Raw genomic sequence first — 22,839 nt, 5'->3', positions numbered from 1 at the left:
ACCAAATCACACAAAGTCTCGCGTGATTTGAGCGTAACGCTCGTTAGCTAACAGTTTCTGTCGAGCGTTAGCCAGGCTAACTTACCGTTAAATCTCGATATCTTTGAAAACTGTCATTTAAGACGGTTAAAAAATACATTCAGATACATTTAACGGAGCGCGGTGCAGTTACCAGAACACACGGCCTCTTGTAAAGCCACGGTGTGTCCCGTAAGCGTTGCTAACTGCTAACTAGCTAGGCTCTAGCTAGGTTGCTAACATCCGCTTCGGTGCGTACAGTAGAACCAGGAAGGAGGGACCAGACCACCAGACGGCTTGGCCTCAAAGGCTGCTCCGCTTCTGCCAACGTTTATTAACAAAAACGACCCTCGTCCGGTCTTGTGACGACGGGGAAAAGGTAAATGCAACTTGGTTTTGTCTTGTAGCTCAGCTGAAAGTTGAAGTTAGCTTGCAGTTAAAAGATTGGAGCACGTTAAATGTTTAGCATGTCGTTAAACGGCAGTGCTTTCAGGAGCGTTATCGATATGCAGTTTTATTGGGACTTCAGTATTGATTGCATGGTTGTGGTGTGTGTCCTTGCAACTGCACCTTTTGGAAACAGACTAAATAGAGTTGAGATTATGTTGTCTGTAGTTATTTATATTTTGTGTGTGTTTGCTGTTCACGTGTTACTCAGTGGCAGCATTTTCTCTGCAGTGCATTAGTAACCTTATAATATGTTGCCTCCTAGCATACAGCCTTAATCAGTGATTATTAAGGAAATTAACTAAATAAACAAAGAGAATTCGCAGTAAACACAGTGTGACTTGTGCTGGTGAAGTGTTTCCCCCCTGACAAGTGGAGGGAAGTTGTTTTTGGGGTGAATACACATGCAATAGTTGTATTAAACAGCTATCTGATGTTACATTTTGGAGGCTACATTTTATGCCATAACAGACATGGATCAATGTGCACTTTCAAGACTTAACCATTATCTAATCACTAATTTTAAGCTTCATTTGTCTTTGACTTGAGCAATTACAAACCAGTTTAGTGGCTGCTGTCAGGGGCCTTTCCGGTTTGCAATTTTCACACACATTTCCACGCTATCTGTGGTTGTATGTTGCGGACACCTCAGCTGACACCAGGCCACACAACCACCCCGACTGCTTTTCAGTCTAAACTAGAGCCAGTTCTACAACTAGTCATATTTGCATTTCAGTACATGTCAACTTCAGTTGTATTAGATGTTTGCAGGGGGTGGTGCTGCACACGTTTCCTTCATTACGGTCAGAGACAGCATGGACCGATGAAATGGAGAAACTCCTCCAAATTATTCTTGCTAAGTTTCACTTCCTGTTTGGTTTTGAATTTGGAGGAAGAGCTCAGCTTTGGTAGCACACAGTAGTCTGGATAATGTTGTGAAAGTTAACTCACTGATGCACCTCTCATTATTATTCAGGGTGTTCGTGAAGTCTGTGGGGGCTTTTGCAGATGATGCTATGAATAACTTATTATAAGGCATGTCTCTCTTACTTTGCACAACTCTCACCTGATTGTTGAGAATTTTAGACGTACAACTGCTAATTTTACATTTAAAATGATTAGAAAAGAGGCAGATTTTTCCCTCCCTTAACACAGGATTTAAGTGGTTTAGATGCCTAAAAATCTGGGGGACCAAGGCACGCAAAGAAGTATTGCTTGTCTTAATCATGTGTGCTTAAAGTTTGAGGTTCAGCAGAGTGGCATTTAGGGGCTTTTGTGCCCCAGATTGGCCTAGGTGTCAAGTGTCCTGAAACCCTGTATGAACACGTAGCAACCATTGTTTGGCACATAGCAACTGTTGTCCCTTCAAACATGACATGAAAAACAGGCTGCACAACATTCAATAAAAAAAAATCCTCTTTTGCTTGATTGTGCATTTCGTTCGGTTCACAAAGGGAATCTTGAACAAAATACTTCAGACTACGACTTGACCGTTAGAGTGGCTGATTGACGTCACCGCTGCCTTTTCATCATTAAGACGTCCTTGTGGATGTAAAAACAATCTGCTCGCTGGACTGCAGTCCAGCAACAACCTGCTCCAGGGCTGCTTACTGCTTTGTAAGAGACTCTGATTTTCATTTTGAAAAAACTATTTGAGGCATTTACTTTAATATCTGGGTAAATAAAAGGCTGCAACATAGACAAATGTTGCTCCATTTCAGCTGTTAAAATAAAAACATTTAAAAAAGGTAGATTTAATATTCATACTTTCCCTAATTGGAGCAGCTCACATGAATGGAAATAAGTGATGCCATGATGACTCTCTAATTGCCTTCTTCAATTCTGAGAAATGTTTATTTTCTTTGAATGTTGTTTTTATTGATTTCCAAAAAGAATATAACAAGTTAGTATCAAATAAGAGTTTTGTAGTGCATCTGAGGAGATTTAGTGTTTTCTTTCAAAGAGATGAGTTCTCGCCTCAAGTAAACACATCAGATATCAGAGCTTTCTGAGATCGTCATTTTCGGTCAGTGTTTACTCACTAGTTTGTTTCCCCCAGGCATTGACACAGACACTGATTGACTTAAGGTCACTCAACTGAAGCAATGTTTGTTTACCCATGAGTTGAATTTCATGATGTAACGGAGCCGTGAAATAATAAAGAGTTACTCAATGGAAGATATCGAGTTTGGACCCTTTTTACAAAAGAAAACAAAAGTACCTAATAAAGGCTTTGAGTTGCTTGGTTGGGTCTCTTTTGTGCTTTTTGACCTACTTAAAGTCAGACCTGTCGGGAATTGTAATCAGATTATGGGAAACGGTTGTATGAAGTTTGCTTGTACTAATCATGATGGTATTGATGATTTTCAGATCAAAATTTTAGGACTATGTTTGTCCCCCTTTATAACGGCACTTATTTGTATACTCATCTGCAAAAGACTGTGTATATTTTGAGAGTAGAGCAAGAGTAGACCGATGACAGGAAATGAGAGACGGGGGCTCCCGACCCAAAGACTGTTTATACAGTATTTTACACTGACATGGCTGAGCCGATTGTGTAGCTCTAACTAGTCTTGTTGCATATTTTGTTGTATTTTCACCGAATCTTATCAGATGTTTTGGGTTAATTTTTTACAAGGGTCATCGTGTCACAGCCGCTCTAATCTGATTGAATTGTGTCTGATGTTGAGCCAGTGATACTCCTGTTGAGCAACAGCCTTCACATCTAGGTGCAGAGAAGCTAAGCCTGTCTCACACCGCTGCCGGCTCATGTGCAGATGTTTACATGCTGCTCCAGCTGTTTGCTGCAGTTTGGAGCTAACCCGGTGGCCTCTTGAGTGCTACCGTTGCTTTTTTTCCTGACAGTTCGAGGTCATGTGGGGCTTTAGGGGCAGCTTGGGGTCTTGACGGTTGTGACAAGGTGTAATGTACTCTGTCCAGTCCCGGGCTAGTCAGACACGCAGGGAGGAGGCTGTGGGTATAAGCCTGCCATTGGCTCAGTATTTTGCATGGGCACCATCGCTGCATTCTGGGCTTTGCGCCACCCAAGACGATTGTGATTGGGTTTTAAAGAAATACAAACAAGGCTAAGGATTTGCCCCCACACCGGAAAGATAATGGGCTGAGCCAGACATTTCTCCAGCGCTGACACAGCACTAAAACAAAGTTTGAAGATATGGAAATATGTAGCTGTTCAATATTCATGGATACAGGGGAGTTTTTTTTTATTAATTGCATAATTTGCTCAACATAATCTTTGGTATCGGTTTAATTCATGCAGTGAACGTTGAGTAAGTAAATTCTGTACGCAAGCGAATCATTTGCATTAATCTGACTGTATAACCAATAAATTTGAAAAGTTTTCTTGTCTTTAATTTTTTTTTCAAGGAAAGGAAAAGTTGTACTGGCCTAAGTGCGAAGATGTCAAAAGCTCCAGGTTCTCCAGCTCGGTCCCGCTCCAGATCAAGGTCCAGATCCAGATCTTACTCCAGATCTCACTCCAGAAGCCGCTCCCGCTCAAGATCCAGAAAACGTCGCTATAGGTAAATCCAGAGATTTTCTTCTTCTCACATTAAACCAACTGTTCATTGTTGCTGTTTTGTGTGTGTATTCAGCAGGGTTTGACTGATGAATTTTTGTCAAATTAATTAAGGAAGACAATTTTGTACAGTGATTATAGAGCAGCTACACGGAGTAGATACACACTAGACCCCCCAAGAGTGGCTGAAACTCACTGAACGCTGTAATAAATATTTTTGATGAGACCTAATATTGTGTAAACCATGTTCAGAGTTTCTTTCAGTTAACTCTTGTTAAACTCAAATTTTACCTGAAGCTGGTTCCTAACTGTTGTCTGTCTGGGCCCTACTCATTCTAGGTTTGTTCTCAATTTGCATAACATTTTTCCTGCGTGGGTGAAACAATTTGCATCAGCTCGTCTTTACTGTCTTTTCAGGAAACACCAACATTTGTATTTACGACATGTGTTACACTTTCTGTCAACCAACATACCCAGTATGGTGTTTTATGTAAATAAAGGAGCACTTCCCACTGCAGCTGCCTCGTTTACACGAAACTGCATGCTTGTGTTTGAAGCTCAAAGGTTGAGCACTTCACAGACAGTGTGCTGTTGGAGTGGATTTTTTTACTTGAAGAGCATTGCTTCACTGCATGTCAATGATTGTCTAAGCAAAAAAGGAGTAGATAGCAAGTACTCTGGGCCTCGCCGCGTCTCCCTCCCCCTCCACATCCTCTTCACGGTGTGGATTAGAGCAGGTTGTGTCCTGGGTGTAACCTTCGCTGAGCATAAACATTAAGGCGACACCGGCTGTCCTGCGTAGAGGAGTTCACTGCATTTTATTTGTACTGCAGCCTCGTCTCGAACAGCTCTGTCCCAATGAAAAGGTCTAAGGGGTAAGCAGAGAAATGATAAATCTGTTTTACATTGATATAGTTGAATTATGATGGTTTTGTCAGTGACGTTACTGCTCATCAGGACATGTGCAGGGTTGATATTGTTAAGTGAATGTCGCACTCCTAAAAATCTGAGAATTTACATGCTGCTTTCCATTTCTCTTGGATAGAAAGATTGTGTTTTGTATTAGGTTTGCTAACTGGAAATTACCTATAGTCTCTCAGAAGTGAAGCTGCAGTTTGCTGTTTTAAGCTGCAGATATGATGTCATCGTGTCTTTTGTCTCCATGTGGACTCACATTAAATCATGGGACAGTATGTAGAAGTTTTTCGTTTACATTTATGTCACTTAATGACCTAATAAATGAAAGAGCAACTCACAGACCCTCCGAGCCAGCATAGGAGAGCCGGCTGTGCTCAGTGGAGATGCAAGACTGAGCTTACGCTGCCCCCTGTTGATGTGATAATCACATGGACAGCAGTTGGTCTCTAGTAGGTCTCGTTTCTTGTCAAGGATGCCCAAAATATGTTCTTTATACAATCAGGGGACATTGTGTAAACCTCCACAAAAACAGGAATGTATATATTCTTTTTAAACAAGATTACATCTCGAAGGTTACTACAGTAAAAGAGTAAGACGGTGCTGTTTTGAGTCTGCTGGTCAGATAACTGAATTATCAGTCCTAACATTCAAAATGGTTTCTTCTGAGTTTATAATTTAATATGGGATGAAACTGACAATTATTTTGATCGTCTAGTAACCCTCCAATTATTGTCTGGATTAATCAACTCAGCATCAATCAGTAAGAAACTAGCTCATAAATATACAATTGTTCTTTATCCTTTCAGTATCTATTGGTGTTTTTTGCGCGAAGATAAATTCTTGGAAATCCCAAAACGTAGGAGCATCCATTGATGGTCTGCAGCAGTCGTTACTGTTGGTGTGTTGTTATGCAGCAAATCCTGAAGTGTAGCCTTTAACCATTGTGTCTGAATAAAGAAATCCATTTTTCATTTTTTACGTCAGCTTAACAGCGAGAGAAAAACAGCTTGAAGGTTCATTCTTGACCCTCGAGAACAGTTTGACAAAGAAACTCTCATAACAAGGTCTAGCTTAATCGATGTTGTGACTGTTTTTAGTCTGGTGTTCACAGTCAGCTGATGTTGTCGGTCCTTGACCTTTCACTAATGTAGCGTTCTTCAAAAGAGTCTGTTATGGCTACAATCTGTTAAATGTGAAGACTGAGTGGTTCTTGACTTGAAAGGTTGAACTTTGTGCCACGCCACATGCTTTGCCCTCACTAACTTTCTTTTTCTATCTTCTCCCTCTCTTCCAGTTCTAGGTCTCGTTCCCGCTCTCGGTCTCACTCTCCGTCCTACAGAAACTATCCCACCAGGGACTATCAGAACAACAGAGGAGGGTTCAGAGGCTACAACCGTGGCTATCGGAGGCCCTTCCACTACCGTGGCAGAAACCGAGGCTATTACCAACGGGGCCATTACCAGAACAGGGGAGGAGGAGGCGGCTATGGCTACAAGTCCAATTGGCAGGGTGGGGGTGGTGGTGGTGGTGGTGGTGGTGGCGGTGGCGGTGGAGGTGGAGGAGGAGGCTGGCACGATCGCCACCATGACCAGGACCACCACTCACACAGCCCCAGGAGGGGGCGCTCACGTTCACGCACACCCAAGAAGCGCTCAGGCAGCCGGAGCCGCTCCCGCTACTCTGACCGCTCGTCTTCAGGGAGATCTCGACGCTCCAGGCGCTCCAGCTACTCCTCGCGGTCCCGGTCTTCTTCGCCACGTCATCGCAGCAGCAAGGGCAAGCCTGGCTCCAAGGATACAAAGGACAAGTTAGCAGAAGGCCCAACAGAGAAGCCAGGTCAGGCAGCAGAAGGCAGCGCCATCGAGAAGGTGTCGGGAGGTAAATGGATCGACTACGACACCAGTCCTAAACGAACCAGCCCAGACATTAAGAAAGAGGATCCTTCCGACGATGGCAAAGGTCCCGGGAGCGGCGGTCCTCTGTGGAAAACCATCGGCAGCGTGTCCCCTCCAGCGAAGAGCCCCACAATGTCGGGACAAACCGCCTCCTTCAGCGGCTTCGGCTTCTTCTCAAAGGAAGACGCCAAAGGCGGAGATAAAACTATGATCTCTGCCGCCTTCAAAAAGTATGTTTGTTACCTTTTTAAGTTATTTTAATGTAATTAAATTATTTTCTTTTTTAATTTTCCTAACAAATTATGAACCTTATTTTTCTTTCAAACATGTTTAGCCTTTTTCAAAGCTCCTTGGAAGAATACAGGTTAAAAAGGAAATCATAAGACTCCTGATTTTAAGTGCATTGAAAATGTAGCCGCCTTTTCTGTGCGCTGAGAGGAAGTTGTATGAGACGGTGGTTGATACGTGAGTATAATTAATACAATTTGAACCCTGGTCTGTACTTTTGGCATTAGGGATGGGCTTTTATTTATTTATTTATTTATTTATTTTCAAATTTATCAATATAGAGATTAAAACCAGGAGAAAATCTGAGGAACTAATTTGCTTGGGGAAATGAAGGAGGCTAAATTTCAAAGAAGACCCCATTATTTATAGAAAACATTTTTCGTATAAATTAGCTTTTCAAGGTGAACTTCCATCATTTGTAAGTGTCTGATTTCAGATTTTAAGGCCAGGATATGGGTATAAAAGTCAAAAATTTGAGTCTGACCTGCCAATTCCGATTTTCTTTATCTCTCAGAACTATAATAGACAGATACACAAACATATTTGTAACCTCAATTCATAGTTAAACATTGACTGTTAAATAACTCGTACATGTTCTCCAAAACGTTACCAGGTTAAACAAACAGACAAATCTCGAAAAGTGCTCCTTTATGTGCATTTATGCAGTTTGTACTGTTTTATGTGGGACTCTTATTTTGAAAGGTTGTCTGTAATCAGCTGAAGTTGAGGTGCGCAGAATAAAAAGCTCACTGCTCTAGGTCAGATGATGCAGCCTCCATGTTGGTATTTATACTCACCATCAGCTGCAGTGTTTTATTAAACTGGTGCAACAGAATTATATCACAACACGCACATAATAAGTAAAAGAAGTTAAAAATTCAATTAGAAAATAAATTATAAATGCCGTGTTTTTGCCTGCATGCCCATCCCTGATGTGTTTTACATTTTCTCTTTCAGTTTGTGAGAATATGTTGTACTTGTGTCTTGTTTTTCTCTCTTGCGTTGCTCATCTCAGTCTGTAAAACATTATTGTCAAAATAACCACATTAGTCGTGTGCCTAACTCTGCAGGTACTAAAGCTCAGTTTGTTTCTCTGTTTCAGGTTCTTGGCTGAGAATAAAAACAAAAAACAGGCTGCTGAAAAGGAGCAGGGCACCGTGGACCGAGAGCGAGAGAAAGGAAGCAAGTCCGGCGAACTTTTCAACATCTCGTCTTTCAGCGACTCCAAGGAAGACAAGACCCTGCCTTTCTTTGACGCTGGAGAAGAAGAGTTCCTCAAGTCTCACGGGCTCAAAGAGAGGGACATGGAGGAGGACGGCGAGGTCAAAACCACCCTCACAGCTCGGGACATTTTCGGGAAGTGGGGCGATGAGCCGAGCTATCCGACGTCCTACCCGTCGGTTAAAGAGAAAAGCCGGAGAGATGCTGAGGAGGCGGAGCCCATAGACGACATAGAGGAGGAGCTGTACCGAAGCCGCAAGCACAGCTCCAAGAAAGAGGAGAAGTCCAAGAAGAAGGAGAAGAAAGAGAAGGAGAAGGCCAGAAGGAGTCCGTCCCCTCCCACAACCTCCAGAGAGAAGGAGCGGCCGCTGTTCCCCGGAGCTTTCCCTCCACGCGATGAGTCACCTGTACGACAGCTGTCTTCATCAAGGGAGGAATTTGAACACAAAATTGGTTCTTTAGATGAAATGCCAAGGTATGTGTAGAAACAGTCATTCATATTAACACTGATATATTACTGTGTTGGTGGTCATATGGTGGTTTTGCTTGTAAATCTCGTCTTAACCACGTTTCTTCACTTCTTCTGCTCTCTCAGCTCTTCTCTGCTCAATCCCACTAAGAAAGATCCAGAGTTTCGTTCCATTTTCCAGCACATTCAGTCGGCACAGCTCCGTCGCAGCCCCTCTGAGCTGTTTGCTCAGCACATAGTCTCGATTGTCCACTACATCAAAGGTAGAGTATGACCTGTGCCGCTTCTGTCCTCAAGGTAACAAGAAAGCAGGACAGCTTGGACGAGACCCAGTGGACATTTCATTACGTGAATATGTTTGGTTAGTTGTTGCCGCTGTATGTGGAACGATGGTTTTTTGTTCTTTATTCGCAGCTCAACACTTCCAATCCTCAAACATGACTTTAAGTGAGCGGTTTGCCTTGTACCAAAGAAAAGCTGCTGAGGTAGAAATGAGGAAGCCAAGGAAGAGCCCAGAAATCCACAGGTATCTAAAACATTTCACATCTGATCAAAAGTCATTTATTCATTTCTTTAATCGTTCAGTATCTTCATAATCTTTGCCGACTGACATCAGAGCTTTCCCTCCTCTCTCAGGAGAATCGATGTTTCCCCCAGTGCCTTTAAGAGGCACTCTCAGCTGTTTGACGATATGGACGAGACGAGCTACAAGGTGACGAGCCTTTTTCAGATTTGACGTATTTGGAACAAGCAAATTTGAGACGATCTAAAACAGCAGTGTTCAGCTTTGTGCTTTTCTTTCAAAGGATGCATATTTCTAAATCAAAAGAGCCCAATTGTGTTTTGTAAGTGCCAAGCAAGCCCCCCCAGCCTATGAGATATGGTTATTGATTGGGTATGTACGAACCCAAGCAAAGGCTAAAAGGAAGTGAATTAAGATCCTGAGTCCAAGCCTCTCAAGGGACGCTTATCAGTGCCTTTACCTTGTAAGTATTTTTTCTAAAAAGAAAAAAAATCAAGCCACAACAAACTGTGAAATTATGTTTCTTTTAATGAGCTACATGCATGCTGCTGGTTTCCACAAATACTTTTATATTGATGTTTTAAGAAATGAGCAGTTTGTATTATTATTTATCTTCCACACATAGTGTTTCATGTCATGTGTAATGTAATATCTGTAATAACTTCACATTATGTCTTCACCACACGAGGGAACTCAATGCTTATACATGTTTTGTCTGAACCAGAGCATTTTTTTGAATCTGTGGGAAAATGTGCGCTTGATTCATTCATTCAAAAATTTCCAATATCAGAGTTTTAAACGGTTGCTGTCGTGGCTAACAAACACACGTCTCTGCAGGATCCAAGTCAAAAGTTCAAAGGCGACGTGATGGACCTGCGCCTGGATATTGAAAGGCGTAAGAGGTTTGCTGGGAAGGAGCGCGACTTCAAGCGCGAAGGGGGCAGGAGCCCCGGAGGCTCCCGAGGACCGAGCAGAGAGAGGTCCTCTGAGAAATCTGGGAAACACCACAAGAAATCCAAGTACGTTATCGTCTCGGTGTCGCCACTAGAGGTCGACACAGTTCATACCTCGACTGAGAGGCGTCCGAGGAGTGGTTACTGTTGTTAGAGGGGACATGAGGAGTGAGACACACTTTAAACCTCATCAGCTCTTTTTCTTTTCACACTTAATGTATAATTTAAACAACCAAACACTGCAAGGAGATGGGTGCCGCTAAGATCATAGAGCAATAGGCTTACGGGTCCTTGAAATCCTTGAAAGATTGTCAACTTTAGAGGGAAAAAATCAAGTCCTTTTTGGAAAGAGATATAGATGGCCATGGCTTCTTGGAAGTGCTAATTGTTGTTTGTGAGCCTCATAAAATTCTCAGCGTTATATCAGAAATTATCTGTGATCGGTGTCTCAAACTATGACGTGTTAGAGCCTTGAATTTGAAGGATTTTGGCCTGGAAAGTCTTTGAATGTCCATATAGTGACGGTTAAGAAGGTGTGGTAAATGAAGATAGACGAAAAACATCACGTTTCCTGAGTACCTTCAAAATTAAAGCCCTCCTGTCGCTAAACGTAGAAAAACAGCTCAGATATTCAGACGATAGTTTAAGAGCGGAGGAAATTTCTGCTCCTAAGCTACGTTCATGTCTCCTGTAACCATGGTAACCACTCAAAAACCTTCAAACTTTTTTGTTGTAAATCTCTATTTTTTTTTATGCCGCTCACATCCAGCCTCTGTTTGTGCTCGCAGGAAGGGTAAAAAGAAGAGGGATCGCTCTCCATCCTCCTCCTCCTCCTCCTCCTCTCCGTCCCCTTACCCTCCACTTTTCAGAGGTAAAGAGTACATGGGGGAGGGGATGGAGCACTCGGAGGAGGGCTACACTCACTCCCGTTACCCTCCACGGGAGTACAGCGGGCCCCCAGACAGAGCCCCTCGAGATTACGAGGGCCACAACCCAGAGCGAGGCCGAGGCCGTGGATTTGTAAGTTCCTGTCCGCCTCTCTTCATCTCTTCTGCTGTATTTGTTTTGGTTTCACTGAGGTACTGACATCTCATCTTCTTGCAATTCTCTGTCCTAATGGCATCACAGTAGACTACGCTTCTCTGCTCTGTTCCTTCCTCCTAATGCTAAGGAACATAATGTGGATGATGATGATAATGATGATGACACTGTCATACATATTCCCATGCACTACCTGATTTTTATTAAGGTAATGTAGCGCAAATAAGCGGAACTCACCTCATCACTAAACAAATGCCTTGATTTCCATCAGTATGGCTTTAACTTGTGTGTTCTGTCGTCGTCTCTGGGTCGACTTTTGACTCTGACTTGAACTCATGTGTATAAAATATTCTTCCATCTTATTGTGGAAAGTGTGTTCGTCCCTCGCGGGCAGGTTTAAATCCAGCTGTTGTTTGGATTTCAGTTCCCCAGAGTGAGAGGCAGAGGGTGGAACAGGGGCAATTATCCAGGCAACAACAGCAATGGAAACCCTGCCAATACAAATCCTCCAGTGCGCCCTCCAGAGGAGGAGTGGGACCCTGAATACACGCCCAAGAGCAGGAAGTATTACCTGGTGAGTCTCTGACGCTTCTCGTTCATTCAGCACCCCTAAAAATATCACTGAAGTCATTCTGACATGTCACAGTAGAAATGAAGTCATAATGAAATAAATGAGGGCTGATCTCTCGGCTTCAGATTCAGAGGCCTGGTGTTGTTCATGCTGACTCACCGTCACACTGTCGTGGTTTACTGAGAGTCATTGTTGATGCTGAAAGTAACACCTTTTCCTTCTATGACATGTCATAATGTCTGCTGTGAAAAAGGCTGAGGGGGTTTAACTCTTCATAAATAATAACAAAGGATATTATTTCCCCCGAGATCTGTGGTTGACTTGTTTTTGGTTTCGATTCACACCCAGATATGAAATACGTCGACTGGAACAGCCTCACGGGAGCAATACTGCCTTTTTTAAAGATTATTTTCTGTCCAGTTTTACATCGTAGATTAGTTGTTGACTGACTGACTGAACCTTCAGCTTCTTAGGCTCCCATACGTTTGACTTTATGGAGGTTTTTTACCACAATACAGCAAAATGAAACCAGTTGTTTGTCCCTAAAAGACCCTTTTATGAACTGTAGTGTAGTAAAATCACTAATTATTGGGAAGTATCTGATAACTTTGACCAGAGTAAAGGCTGTGATATTGACTGAAGGAGGGTTCTCAGCTCTGGACATAAAACTTTGGACATTTATTCAAACAATTTTGCATTTTTTTGACGAACTAAAGTTATCAAATAAATGTAGTGGGGTGAAGAGTAAATAAATTATAATCGGCGCCCTGACAGAACTGCATGAGTCGATCCCTAAAATAAGTATCAAGTAGTTTTACGTTCAGAGTTGACTGGACTGTCCCCCTTTCAGCACGATGACCGCGATGGCGAGAAAACCTGGATCGACACCCGTGGACGAGGCCGCGGCTCCTTCCCGGCTCGCCGAGGACGCTTCGTCTACCGTAAAGGAGGCAGCAGCCCCAAGTGGACCCACGACATGTTTCAGGGGGGAGAGGAGGGAGGGATGGGCGACGACAACATGGAAGTAGAACGTAAAGAAACCAAGAATCCCGGCGACCCCTCCGCCCTGAAGCCGTAAACCACTCGCTGCATCATCTTCATGAACGGTTACAGTGCTGGTGACGGGGTTAGTCTTTGTTTCCCTTCAGTCATTTCATGTTTTCTGACGGTTAAAGTGACGACAGAACTGACTCGGTGAAGAAGAGGTGCACTCTTGTTACTTTTGTACGTGAGATTTAATTTCAGAAAGTTTTTTTTTTTTTTTTTATGTGACAGTGAGTTTTTCTTTTTGTTGCAGCTGGTCGACTTCATTGTGTCTTTTTAAGGGAGAGAAAAAAACTGAGGCATCAAAGTTCAACGATTAATATTCTCGGAAAGTACGAGAGAAAAAAAATGTATTTGTGCCTTAGAAAATAATAATACAGTGACGTGTTTGAAGGCACAGCCCCCGCTACGAGAGCTCAAACTGTCTGTCGGTGTAGGACGGCGTTAGACGATGTCCACTTCATTGTTTTCTTTATGTTTTTTTGGGGCTGTGATAAATCTTTAATGTTACTGCATGCGATGTTCGATTCATACCTCGCTCCACGGGACCAATCAGTCGTGGGCTCAGGGCTCCCGATCGTCAAATTATCTCACATGAAAGTCTGTCGAACCCCCTGAACGATTGGTGTTCGTCACTAATAACATCTGAGCTTTTTCACCTCACGAGGAAGTGAAGACATTTTTTTACGTGTGTGTGAGTGTTTTCAGGTTAAAACGAGTGTAAATTGTAAAGAATAGGCACCAGAAACACGTGTTAGGCTCCTTTTTCTCTGTCATATCATTTAGATTTTTAATAAGAAATAGGATTATTATAAGACCTAAATTATTGTAATCTTAACATCTGGGGAAGCCGATCGTGGTCCTTTTTTAAAGTAGAGCAGTCGTAGTTATCCTCAGCGGTGTAGTCTTCTACGAGAGGAGCCTGAACCTTTAAAAACATGTTGTCAAAGTGTGTATTTTTTAAAAGAGTCGCCACAAACTAGCAGAACTAGTTGTGCGACTCTCACCGTGCTGCTTCGTCCCACTCTCGACTGTACATACTGCATGTACTGAACGGACCTGTCGGACCGTCTTCTTCTTCTTTTTGTTTTAATCTGAAGCTGAAAAACTTTTTTACTGTCCTTTGAAGAACTTTGAAGTCTTTTAATTTTCAGTAGTTTTCTTGGATTCAGGGCCGACGTGACCTGCGAGTGTGTTGTTCTCTGAGATCTACAGATGTTCGGACTGTAGAGATGTTAGACGGGCCACTGTGTCGAATGGTTTGTGATTCACATCATTGTTTGGGGGTCTCATGTACCCAGCTGCAGTCTGTGTAAAAAAATATTCATCAATTTTTTTTCTTCTGATCTTATTAAAAGCCAGTATGTATAAAAGTTTTGTGTTGGTAACTTCTAGCTTGGCTGTAAACTGGGGTCTTTATTCATGCACTGAAATCCTAATCGACTACAGGGAGGTGTAAACATCTGATGATCCATTTTATGAAAACACATCTCCGTTAAAAAACATGTTTATAGGCAGTTCTTATAAAACCCACGAACACTGAGGTGGTAAACTATGCTAAATATGTGTCTTGAGCTGTTGAAGACACTTGAGACTGTTCGTCACACACCATCAGGTCATGAGTGTCTCATTTTGTCAGTATTGAGACTTGTTTTCTCTGAATCCGACAACAATCTCCAATTCAGCCGACTGGACACACAAGCGCTCCAGTTGTAACATAATCGGCCTTTTCATGGACGCAAGGAGGAAAAAAATCCAGCCAACAGAAAATAGACCGTCTCCTGGGACATCGCTCGGATCCACTCGGGGAGGGGGGAAGCTTTGCATTGGTAACATCTACAGTAGCGCTGAGGTAAATGGCTCTTTCATGGATCTAAACAGACGTGTCTTCAACAGAGAGAGCTGCAGTGTTGGGAGGGAAGTTACTGGGAGGGAAGGGGAGGTACTGGGAACTGTGGAAAGGGGAAACACAGGAAGTGATGGGGTCAGAGGCACTGGGAAAAGACTGGAGAGATTCTGTGGGAAGATTATCCCACCGTGAGACTTCCTCCATGAGAGACGTTTGACTCTGTGACTCCAGATAATCACGTTCTTCCTTTTGGTTGATGAACAGATTAATTTCATATGAAAAATGAAAACGTTTTTAATATCCAAACATAATCAGTTTACTGAAATAAGACGTAAATAAACTGATCTGTAACATCTGAGAGACAGAAAACAGGCTTGTTTGACACTTTTGCCTGAGAAATGACTTCCTGTTGTCTACGCTGGTTGCCTGGCAACTCCACAAGAGGTCCCAGTGTGTAGCTAGCTTTGGCTAGGCTAGCTGTTTCCATCTGTTTCCAGTATTTGTGCTAAGCTAACCTAGCATACAGACGATTTCCTCATCTAATTCTTGTCAAGAAAAGCAAATGGGTGTGTTGTTTGACACAAATGATCACAGAGGGTGAAAAAAAGTGGTTTATCTTTTATTCACGTTGCAAAGATCTGGTAAATAAAGACGAGCTGCAGTCAAACATGTCTCACGTCACAGAGCAAAGTAAAAGCCAACAAGTCTACGGAGGACAAAAGTGTTCGATATTCAATTAAATAATGAGACATTCAGAAACAAATCACGTGAATAAATACAGACAAATATACTGACATTTTGAAATAAGCTCATTATTATCACATTTTATTTCAACCTCCTTTTGTTTTATAAGGTTTTTATTGAGTAGTAAACACGTGAAAGGAGTCGGGATGAAATTACATCTGATAACATTAATAAGAATTGTAAAAACGTGTTAGATTGTTTAAAAATATGGATATATTGTACTTTCTGTCTGTATTGATTACTTACTTCATAATGTAGAATTTATTTTGGGACTATATGAAAGCTATTAGAGTGGAGAGGGGTGTTATAATTTTATTTTGGCGGGGTTTAAGGTGGGAAAGTCTTTTCACACAGCTCCTTATAATAATACTGAATACTTCGGGTTGCCGTACAAATCGAGATGAACGTCTCTCAGTCCAGTGTACCGAGTCCGTCCTGCCCTCTGCAGTCTATGAGCTGGATGTTTCGGGCTCAGTCACAGTGTCTGTTAGTGGTAATGCACTCGTCCAATCGTCCCCGTCCCCGTGACCAGGATGTCCGGCTGCCCGTTCCTCCAGATCTCCCTGACGATCCGCTCCCTCTCCTCCAGACGTCTCGCCTTCTCCAGCTCGTCAGCTGACGCGAACACGTTGACGCTCCTCAGAGTACCGTTGGACTGGCTGCTACAATCACTCAGGGGCCCCATTGTCACTTTAGGGATCCCCGCCTCCTCCTCCTCCTCCCCGTCCTCCTCAGCAATACTCTCGTCCTCCTCTTCTTCGCTGGACTCCTTCAGCTGTCTCCTCTCGGGGGAAGGGGGAGGTCGGCTGTGGCGGCGAGTCCTGCAGGCGATGCCGGCCACCATGAGGCAAAGAGCCATGAGCAGGCCGAAGCAGACGCCCATCATGAAGTAGAGGGCGAAGCTCTCGGGGTTGGCTGAGTGGGCAGAGAAACGCAACAGAGCTCAACAACAGTTACAACAATCACTAAACAATCACTTAAATACAGAAAAATGCACATTTCAGATGTCAATGAGTTGTTTTTCAGTCCCACCAAAGATACGGCCAAAGACACAAAGAGGTTAAACTATCCAATATTTCACAAAACAAGCTAAAAACTTGGGAAAAATCCAAAACAAATAAAGCAGATACACACAGCAGATCTTTGTTTTTTCTTCTCTGGCACCACAGAGATCATCTCACGGCCCCTCACATTTATATTGCGACCTTTTGGAGGAGGCTGACCCACAAGTTGAAAACCATGGAAACATCTCCAACAGTACAATGCTTATTATCATTAGCACCAGCAGGATTAACCATCTAATAATGTCATATATTATAATACCTACTAAAACTGAAGTAGGATTGTTAATGAATTTTTCTTACTTAAGTGATCTGAATACTTCACAATACCACAGAAGTGAATCTGTACTCTATCATTTTTCTGCTGCCTACTTTTGAGCACCAGAATCTGAACTATGTGAGCAGATACTCTGTCGCAGTACAGCAGCGCTGTGAGCCAGAGAAAACAGGACACTGACGAGTTGATTCAGACGAGACAGTAAACTGAATTATTGAAGAGAAATGTCTTCTGTTGAGATTTGCTTGGTTCCCAGTGTACTTTGGCTTGTCAACCCTTTAGTGGATAGGTTTGTATTTTTAAGTCTGTCTTGAAAGAGTACAGACAAGGACGAACAAATACGAAATACACATCGCTTTCTTGCTACGTTAGCTACACCTAGCGAAGGCAACAGCTAGCTTGACTCTGCAGCCTACAAATCTAACAACCCCATCTTATTTCTTTTTTACTTTCTTTGGACAGAGTTATGAATTTAAAGGAACTGTAAATAATTTTTGGAAATGTACCATTTGCTTTCTTAACTTAGCTACATCTAGCATGCGGCTAGCTTTGCTTCACATAAACAATGGAAACAGAGGGGAAACAGCTAGCTCGACTGTCCAAATGTAACAAACTACAACCAGCAAGTTATATCTTATTTTTATCACATTTTTTGAAAGACTGCAACGAATTTAAAGGACCAGTTATCCATTTTTTTGTAAATATACTTGGGCCTATTCGCTTTCTTGCTGAGTTAGCTAGCATCCTTAGCTTTGCCTGGCATAAAGAGTGGAAACAACGACAGCTAGCTTGACTGTCCAAGTTTTTCTACAGATTAAACAAACTACAAAATGTTAATTTGTTAGCTTTAGAGGCGCTGGTTGTCGCCATGCTAGCTGGTTTCCCTTGTTTCCAGTCTTTGTGCTAAGCTACGCTAACTAGCTGCTGGTGGTAGCTTTATATTTTGTGTCTTCTCGCCTAACTCAACATAAAAACATGTATTTAACAGTTTTTAGTGGCCTGAAGATATTAAACTACACAGTATTTGCCATAAAAGGTCAGAGAAAAGTCTGATAACACTGGTGAACTGGTGATTCATCCTGTGACCCCCTCAGGGCGTCCAGAGCCCAACTTTATTATAGCCACACTGAGTTTTTACCTTTGATGTGAGCGTAGGTCGCCATGCTGTTACTTAACAGCTCCATGTCTCTTTTAACAGGCTCCATCCTGATTCACTGAGGGTTCAGATATCTACCATCGCCAGGACCGAACTCCTCCACCAGCGACAGATCCCGTCACTATAAAACACAAGCAGACAGTTGACATATGTGTTAATATTTCCATCTGATGTAACGTCCCTTTGATGAGAGAACAATAGTGTCACTTTCTAACCCACAACAGACGTCTGAGCTCATCCAAACAGATGCCAGAAGCCTGACAAAATGTGTTTCCCCACCCATCATTCCTGCAATCTAAACTGGGGTCAGAGGTCAACAGACAAGGACATCGTGTTCCTCGTAAGTGTTTTACACTCGGGCCTGCGGCTCGGACGACGTGAGGCCCTCGCTGCCTGATAGGGATGTTTATATTTATGGCATCGGTGCCTGAGGAGGCTCCTTTCCGGCATCCAGGAAATGTTTTTTTCTCTTTTTTTCCCATGACGAGTGTCGCATGTTCCTGCAAATAACTAACTCTTAACAAAGTTTATTTTCATTTTGGTTTATTTTGCAGAGGTTTATACAGTTTATACAGTAATCCATGAATAAATACTTGTTGGCTTCCTGCTATAATAAGTCTGCAGTAAGTATATAAATGTAGGAAGACGAGGATTAATAAAGAACGGTGACGATCATCCATCATGTCTGCAGTTGTAAATGTTTAATAAGTTGTTAATAGATTTTCTTCTGCAGCCTTTTTGTCAAACTGTCCCTTTTTTCAGCCGTCTTCATGATAAAGACGAAAAGAAAAGGGGGAAAAATGCCAATTTATAACCCGTTTACACATTATTAGAAAATCATAACAAAATGATGTATAAACAAGACAAAAGCCGCAGCTCCCATACTGTCATTACATCTAAGCAGGCTTTGTGTAGGTAGTGTGTTGTGACAATAATAAGAAGAGTCGGTCTGAATACCAAAAAGCCTGATCTTTGTGTGTGTTTGCTGTCAGCAGACGCTCTCGTCTCAAAACACAATGCGGCGAGGAAGCGGGGGATCTGCTCACAGCTGCAAAAAATCAAAAATAATTGTGGATGGTGCTGAAAGAGCTCGTGGGACACCTCAGAAAACACACAAATAACAATTCAATAATGTCTATTTGTGAAGTTTAATTAGCTGTGACATCCCAAACTCGCACTGTGGCTGACATGCATCAGTGCATCGACTGACGGACGGGTGTTTCCTGTTAGTGTAAAATGGTTTAGTCAGTATTACAAGAGCGTTACTGATGTTTGGAGGTTCACCATCAGTGTGTTAGCACGCTAATGTTAGCTCATATAAACGACTGCTGTCATCCGTCTGAAGATACCAGTGACAACAGATGAAAAGTTATGTGTCTTAGTCAAAACAAAAGACAGTTTGATGACACCGTCTTCATTGTTAAACCACCAGTGTCGATGAAAATCTACCTGACGTGACTCATATACAAGAAAATGTCTTAAAGTTGTGTTCATGTTACGTTCAGTCATGTTTGCTGATCTCCTATCTCACTTTCTGACTCAATACCAGACGTTTTCTGGAAAAGACGACCAAACAAAACTTTGAACTAAACTCAGATTTATTTGGGATAATGTGGATCCACAACTCAACAATATATATAACAGAAGTTTTGTTATTTTGAGACACTTAAGGAAAAGGACACTTCATTCAAAACCACAAATATCAACCTCATGGTGAGTGAAAAATCGGGGTTTTCACCAAAGTCAGTAGGATTTATCCTCTGGGAACCATGAATGTCACGTACATTCATGAAGTAGACGTTGAGATACTTCATTGGATGATTGAAACCAAACTAATTATTCCTCCTGAGGGGAAAACGAATGTTTACACAAATCTTTCATGCAAATCCATCAAAAAGTTGTTGAGATTTCTGAGCCAAAGCGTTGAACCAACAAACAATCAGATATTTAACACGTCTTTCCAGAAGTAATGTCCTTCTTTAGTTTTGGTTATCCACCGACCTGGAACTACTTCTTACTGATAAAATAGTCCCCTGAATATGTTTATTTTTGTACTTTTGTACCGATCCTAATGGAGATTGACAGCCTGAGGGCGAGAGGAGGCTCAAGTGCTGGATTTAGTACGCAACCCTGTCGCAGATGGTCCCACGGTTACAGTAAAGCTCGATGTAAACACGATGACTGATATCTCCCACCCCCTCACATTCCCTGTCATTACAACAACAATGTGCGTAGGAGCCAAATGTTTTTCTTTCTGGTGCTTTTTTCTCTCCAGGGAGAACAAAAAAAAAAAAAAAGCCCATGCCCTGCTCCAGACGCTGCCACCGGGGGCTTGAGACGCTCTCCCACCCTGATCCTTATCCTGGTGACTCTTGGCAGCAGAGCGCAGTGTGCTCTTAGAGGCTTTTCTCTTTTATTTTCTTTGGGGGGTTAATTACAGCGATAGTCGCTTTGGTGGCTGACTCAGGGTCCACTGACTCATGGGAACCGATTGGGTCTCGACTGCTTTCTGTTTGGGCATTTAACTCACAGACAGAAGAAGCATGACTCCATCTGCACCCTCAATTTGCTGCCCCCAGACCTTAACAACATAAGTGGGCAATTTAGTTTTTTCAGTTCAGGCTGTGTAAAGTCAAACAGTGTTTGTTTTAATTAAAGAGTGGCCTTTACACCCTGTAGCTCTACATGTGCCCACATATCAGACTGCTTATCAAGCGTGTAGCATCGATCACACGGCAGATAACAAGACAATGTTTTCTACAATCTGAATTATTAAAGGCGTAGTTAACATCTGGGATGTGTCCGCTTGTCTTGTCGAGAGTTAGCTGAGAAGATTGATACCACACTCATGTATGTAGGGTTAAATATGAAGCAGCCAGTTAGCTTAGCTTAGCATAAAGACTGAAAACAGGGGCAAACAGCCAGCCTGGTTGCTGCCAGCAAGTCTTAGGCCTTTATTTATTTTATTGACATTATTTATTTATTTTTTATAGACTGATAGGCATTCAAGCATGCATTTTGGAAATGGAAATATACTTATTGTTGCATGTGGCTAGATTTACTGGAAACAGGGAGAAATAGCTAAGCTAAGATTAGCTACAACCAGCAGCCAGATAGCTAAGATAAGTGTAAAGACTGGAAACAAGAGGGAAACAGTTAGCTTGACTCTGGCTAAAGATGACAGCCAGCAGCCAGTTTGATTAGCTTAGCATTAAGACTGGAACAGCTAGCTTTGCTCTCCCCAGAGGTAAATAAAAATCAGCGTGTTAGCACCTCTGAAGCTCACAAATTAACACATTACAGCTAAATTGAATGAAAGTGTTTTGGTTTTTTTACAGGTTTTTTAACTTTCTCGGTAAGAAAGTACTTTTTTTAAAACCTTTTTTCTCCCTTTAAAGTTTCTTTTGGTTTGTTGTTGTGCAGTGACATCTTATTCCTTCTACGTTTTCCATTGCAGTACATTTTATCCTCCTTGTTTTATGACTTATTCATAGACGCGAGGGATAAGACGGTGCCACAGTCAACTTTTCTGTACAAACAAACGCTATAATAAGTTTAAAAATAGTGTCCTTGCAGACGCACACCCACACTCTTGTTCTGTTTTTTCTCACTTGCAGAATGAAACTGTACATATATTTTTATGCAGCGCCCCTCATGACTTCACGACAGGCAGTTTGTGGTTGAAGTCTGTCCGAGCTGGAAGCAACAGCACAAATACCAGAGGGAGACAAATGTCCATTTTTATGCAGCCGCAGTCTTCGGGGCAGACAGATTTAACACCTAACGCTTCCAGACACGTCCAATAACTCCTCAACTTTTTTTTACTATAACACATGCAAAGCCCGGCAGCTGTAGATGTTTATGTAAGCCCATAAAATGCACTCCCGTTCAACCCTCCCACACTTCCTGCTTAGATAATCCCACTTAAGTCAAAAGATGAAACCTGAAACCACAGAAAATAAAGACTTGTTATTTTACAGTAGTGGGACCCGGCTTCCTTTAAATGTTTAAACATCTCTCAGACAGGGGAGAGCTGTCACAAACCATCTAGTGCAGGAGGAAGTGAATAAAATACATGAAACAAAGCTGATTTTATATCAAAAGTGTTGTAAGCTTCTGCGCCCGTAAAGGATTTTATGGTCTGTGGTGCAGACCCTGCTAATAAACTCGTTTGTTGCCTTTTTTATTGCCTGACAACAAAGTGACTGCGGTATATTTGGGAAGATCCTTGAAGAAATTGCAAAAAATCTGAGTTTCTTCAGACATTTTTCCTGTCAGAAAGCTCCTAATATACAGAGAAATGAAATATATTGAAGAAAAAGGGTAAAAGATAAACACCAGATCATCTGAAATCAGCCCATCACTCACCTTGTTCCTGGATGAAGAGCTGCTCAGGTTGATGAACACAAACTTTCCACTGAAAAACAAAGATCTGACGTAGATTTTGACCTTTTTTCCGTCAGCCGACACTCGGATAAGATCCCATAATGTGCACAGAGATGCAGTGAGAGGTTCGGTCAGGAGCTGATGTAGCTGCTGGACTGACGGAGCTGGAGCAGCCCTCCACTAAGATCCCCTCCCTGTCATCCTCTAGAGGAGGAGGACCAGACTCTAACGGTCCTCACTGGAGTTGAAGAGGAGGAGGAGGAGGAGGTGTTTCCATTTCCTGGGAGACAAGTGAAACTCATGTACCACTCCAGAATAAAAGCCCTAAAAATCCTCAGTTTACTGGAGTTGCTCTGCCACACTGCTGACCAGAGGGAGGTGATCTCTCCTCGCTCTCACCACACTGAGGTCTGTTCACTGTGAAGCCGGCAGGGTGGAAC

At 42.4% G+C, this 22,839-nt stretch overlaps 2 protein-coding genes across 5 annotated transcripts; one reads left to right on the top strand and one right to left on the bottom strand.

Moving 5' to 3' along the window:
- Positions 1–29: 29 nt before the first annotated feature.
- thrap3b (thyroid hormone receptor associated protein 3b) lies at positions 30–18,748 on the top strand. Of its 4 annotated transcripts, none has more exons than XM_084378734.1 (11): positions 30–397; positions 3,853–4,007; positions 6,216–7,046; positions 8,207–8,800; positions 8,921–9,057; positions 9,209–9,320; positions 9,431–9,506; positions 10,155–10,336; positions 11,059–11,290; positions 11,736–11,885; positions 18,056–18,748. In XM_084378734.1, the coding sequence occupies exons 2-11, from the start codon at positions 3,886–3,888 to the stop codon at positions 18,065–18,067; spliced, it is 2,448 nt and encodes an 815-aa protein (XP_084234860.1). In that variant the 5' UTR covers positions 30–397; positions 3,853–3,885; the 3' UTR covers positions 18,068–18,748. The 4 variants fall into 4 exon arrangements, with proteins under 4 accessions (XP_084234860.1, XP_084234859.1, XP_084234861.1 ...); XM_084378733.1 differs by lacking the exon at positions 18,056–18,748 and adding an exon at positions 12,733–14,320; XM_084378735.1 differs by lacking the exon at positions 18,056–18,748 and adding an exon at positions 12,231–12,708.
- Positions 15,376–22,614, bottom strand: eva1bb (eva-1 homolog Bb (C. elegans)). Its single transcript, XM_084378737.1, has 3 exons — positions 22,382–22,614; positions 17,996–18,134; positions 15,376–16,434 (listed from the first exon to the last, which is right to left on the bottom strand). The coding sequence occupies exons 2-3, from the start codon at positions 18,060–18,062 to the stop codon at positions 16,007–16,009; spliced, it is 495 nt and encodes a 164-aa protein (XP_084234863.1). The 5' UTR covers positions 18,063–18,134; positions 22,382–22,614; the 3' UTR covers positions 15,376–16,006.
- Between the last annotated feature and the right edge of the window lie 225 nt (positions 22,615–22,839).

Source organism: Pagrus pagrus (assembly GCF_965226575.1).
Source record: "Pagrus pagrus genome assembly, chromosome: 17".
Taxonomy (NCBI): domain Eukaryota; kingdom Metazoa; phylum Chordata; class Actinopteri; order Spariformes; family Sparidae; genus Pagrus; species Pagrus pagrus.
The sequence above is the reverse complement of the archived record's forward strand: the minus strand, read 5'-3'. Positions and strand labels throughout refer to the sequence as shown.

Bases quoted from the DNA above. Each gene is read 5' to 3' on its own strand.
- thrap3b (XM_084378733.1), top strand. From the start codon at position 3,886: ATGTCAAAAGCTCCAGGTTCTCCAGCTCGGTCCCGCTCCAGATCAAGG. The intron at 4,008-6,215 runs GTAAATCCAGAG...CCTCTCTTCCAG, and splicing joins TCCAGAAAACGTCGCTATAG to TTCTAGGTCTCGTTCCCGCT. The intron at 10,337-11,058 runs GTACGTTATCGT...TTGTGCTCGCAG, and splicing joins AAACACCACAAGAAATCCAA to GAAGGGTAAAAAGAAGAGGG.
- eva1bb (XM_084378737.1), bottom strand. From the start codon at position 18,062: ATGGAGCCTGTTAAAAGAGACATGGAGCTGTTAAGTAACAGCATGGCG. The intron at 16,435-17,995 runs GTAAAAACTCAG...CTGCCCACTCAG, and splicing joins GACCTACGCTCACATCAAAG to CCAACCCCGAGAGCTTCGCC.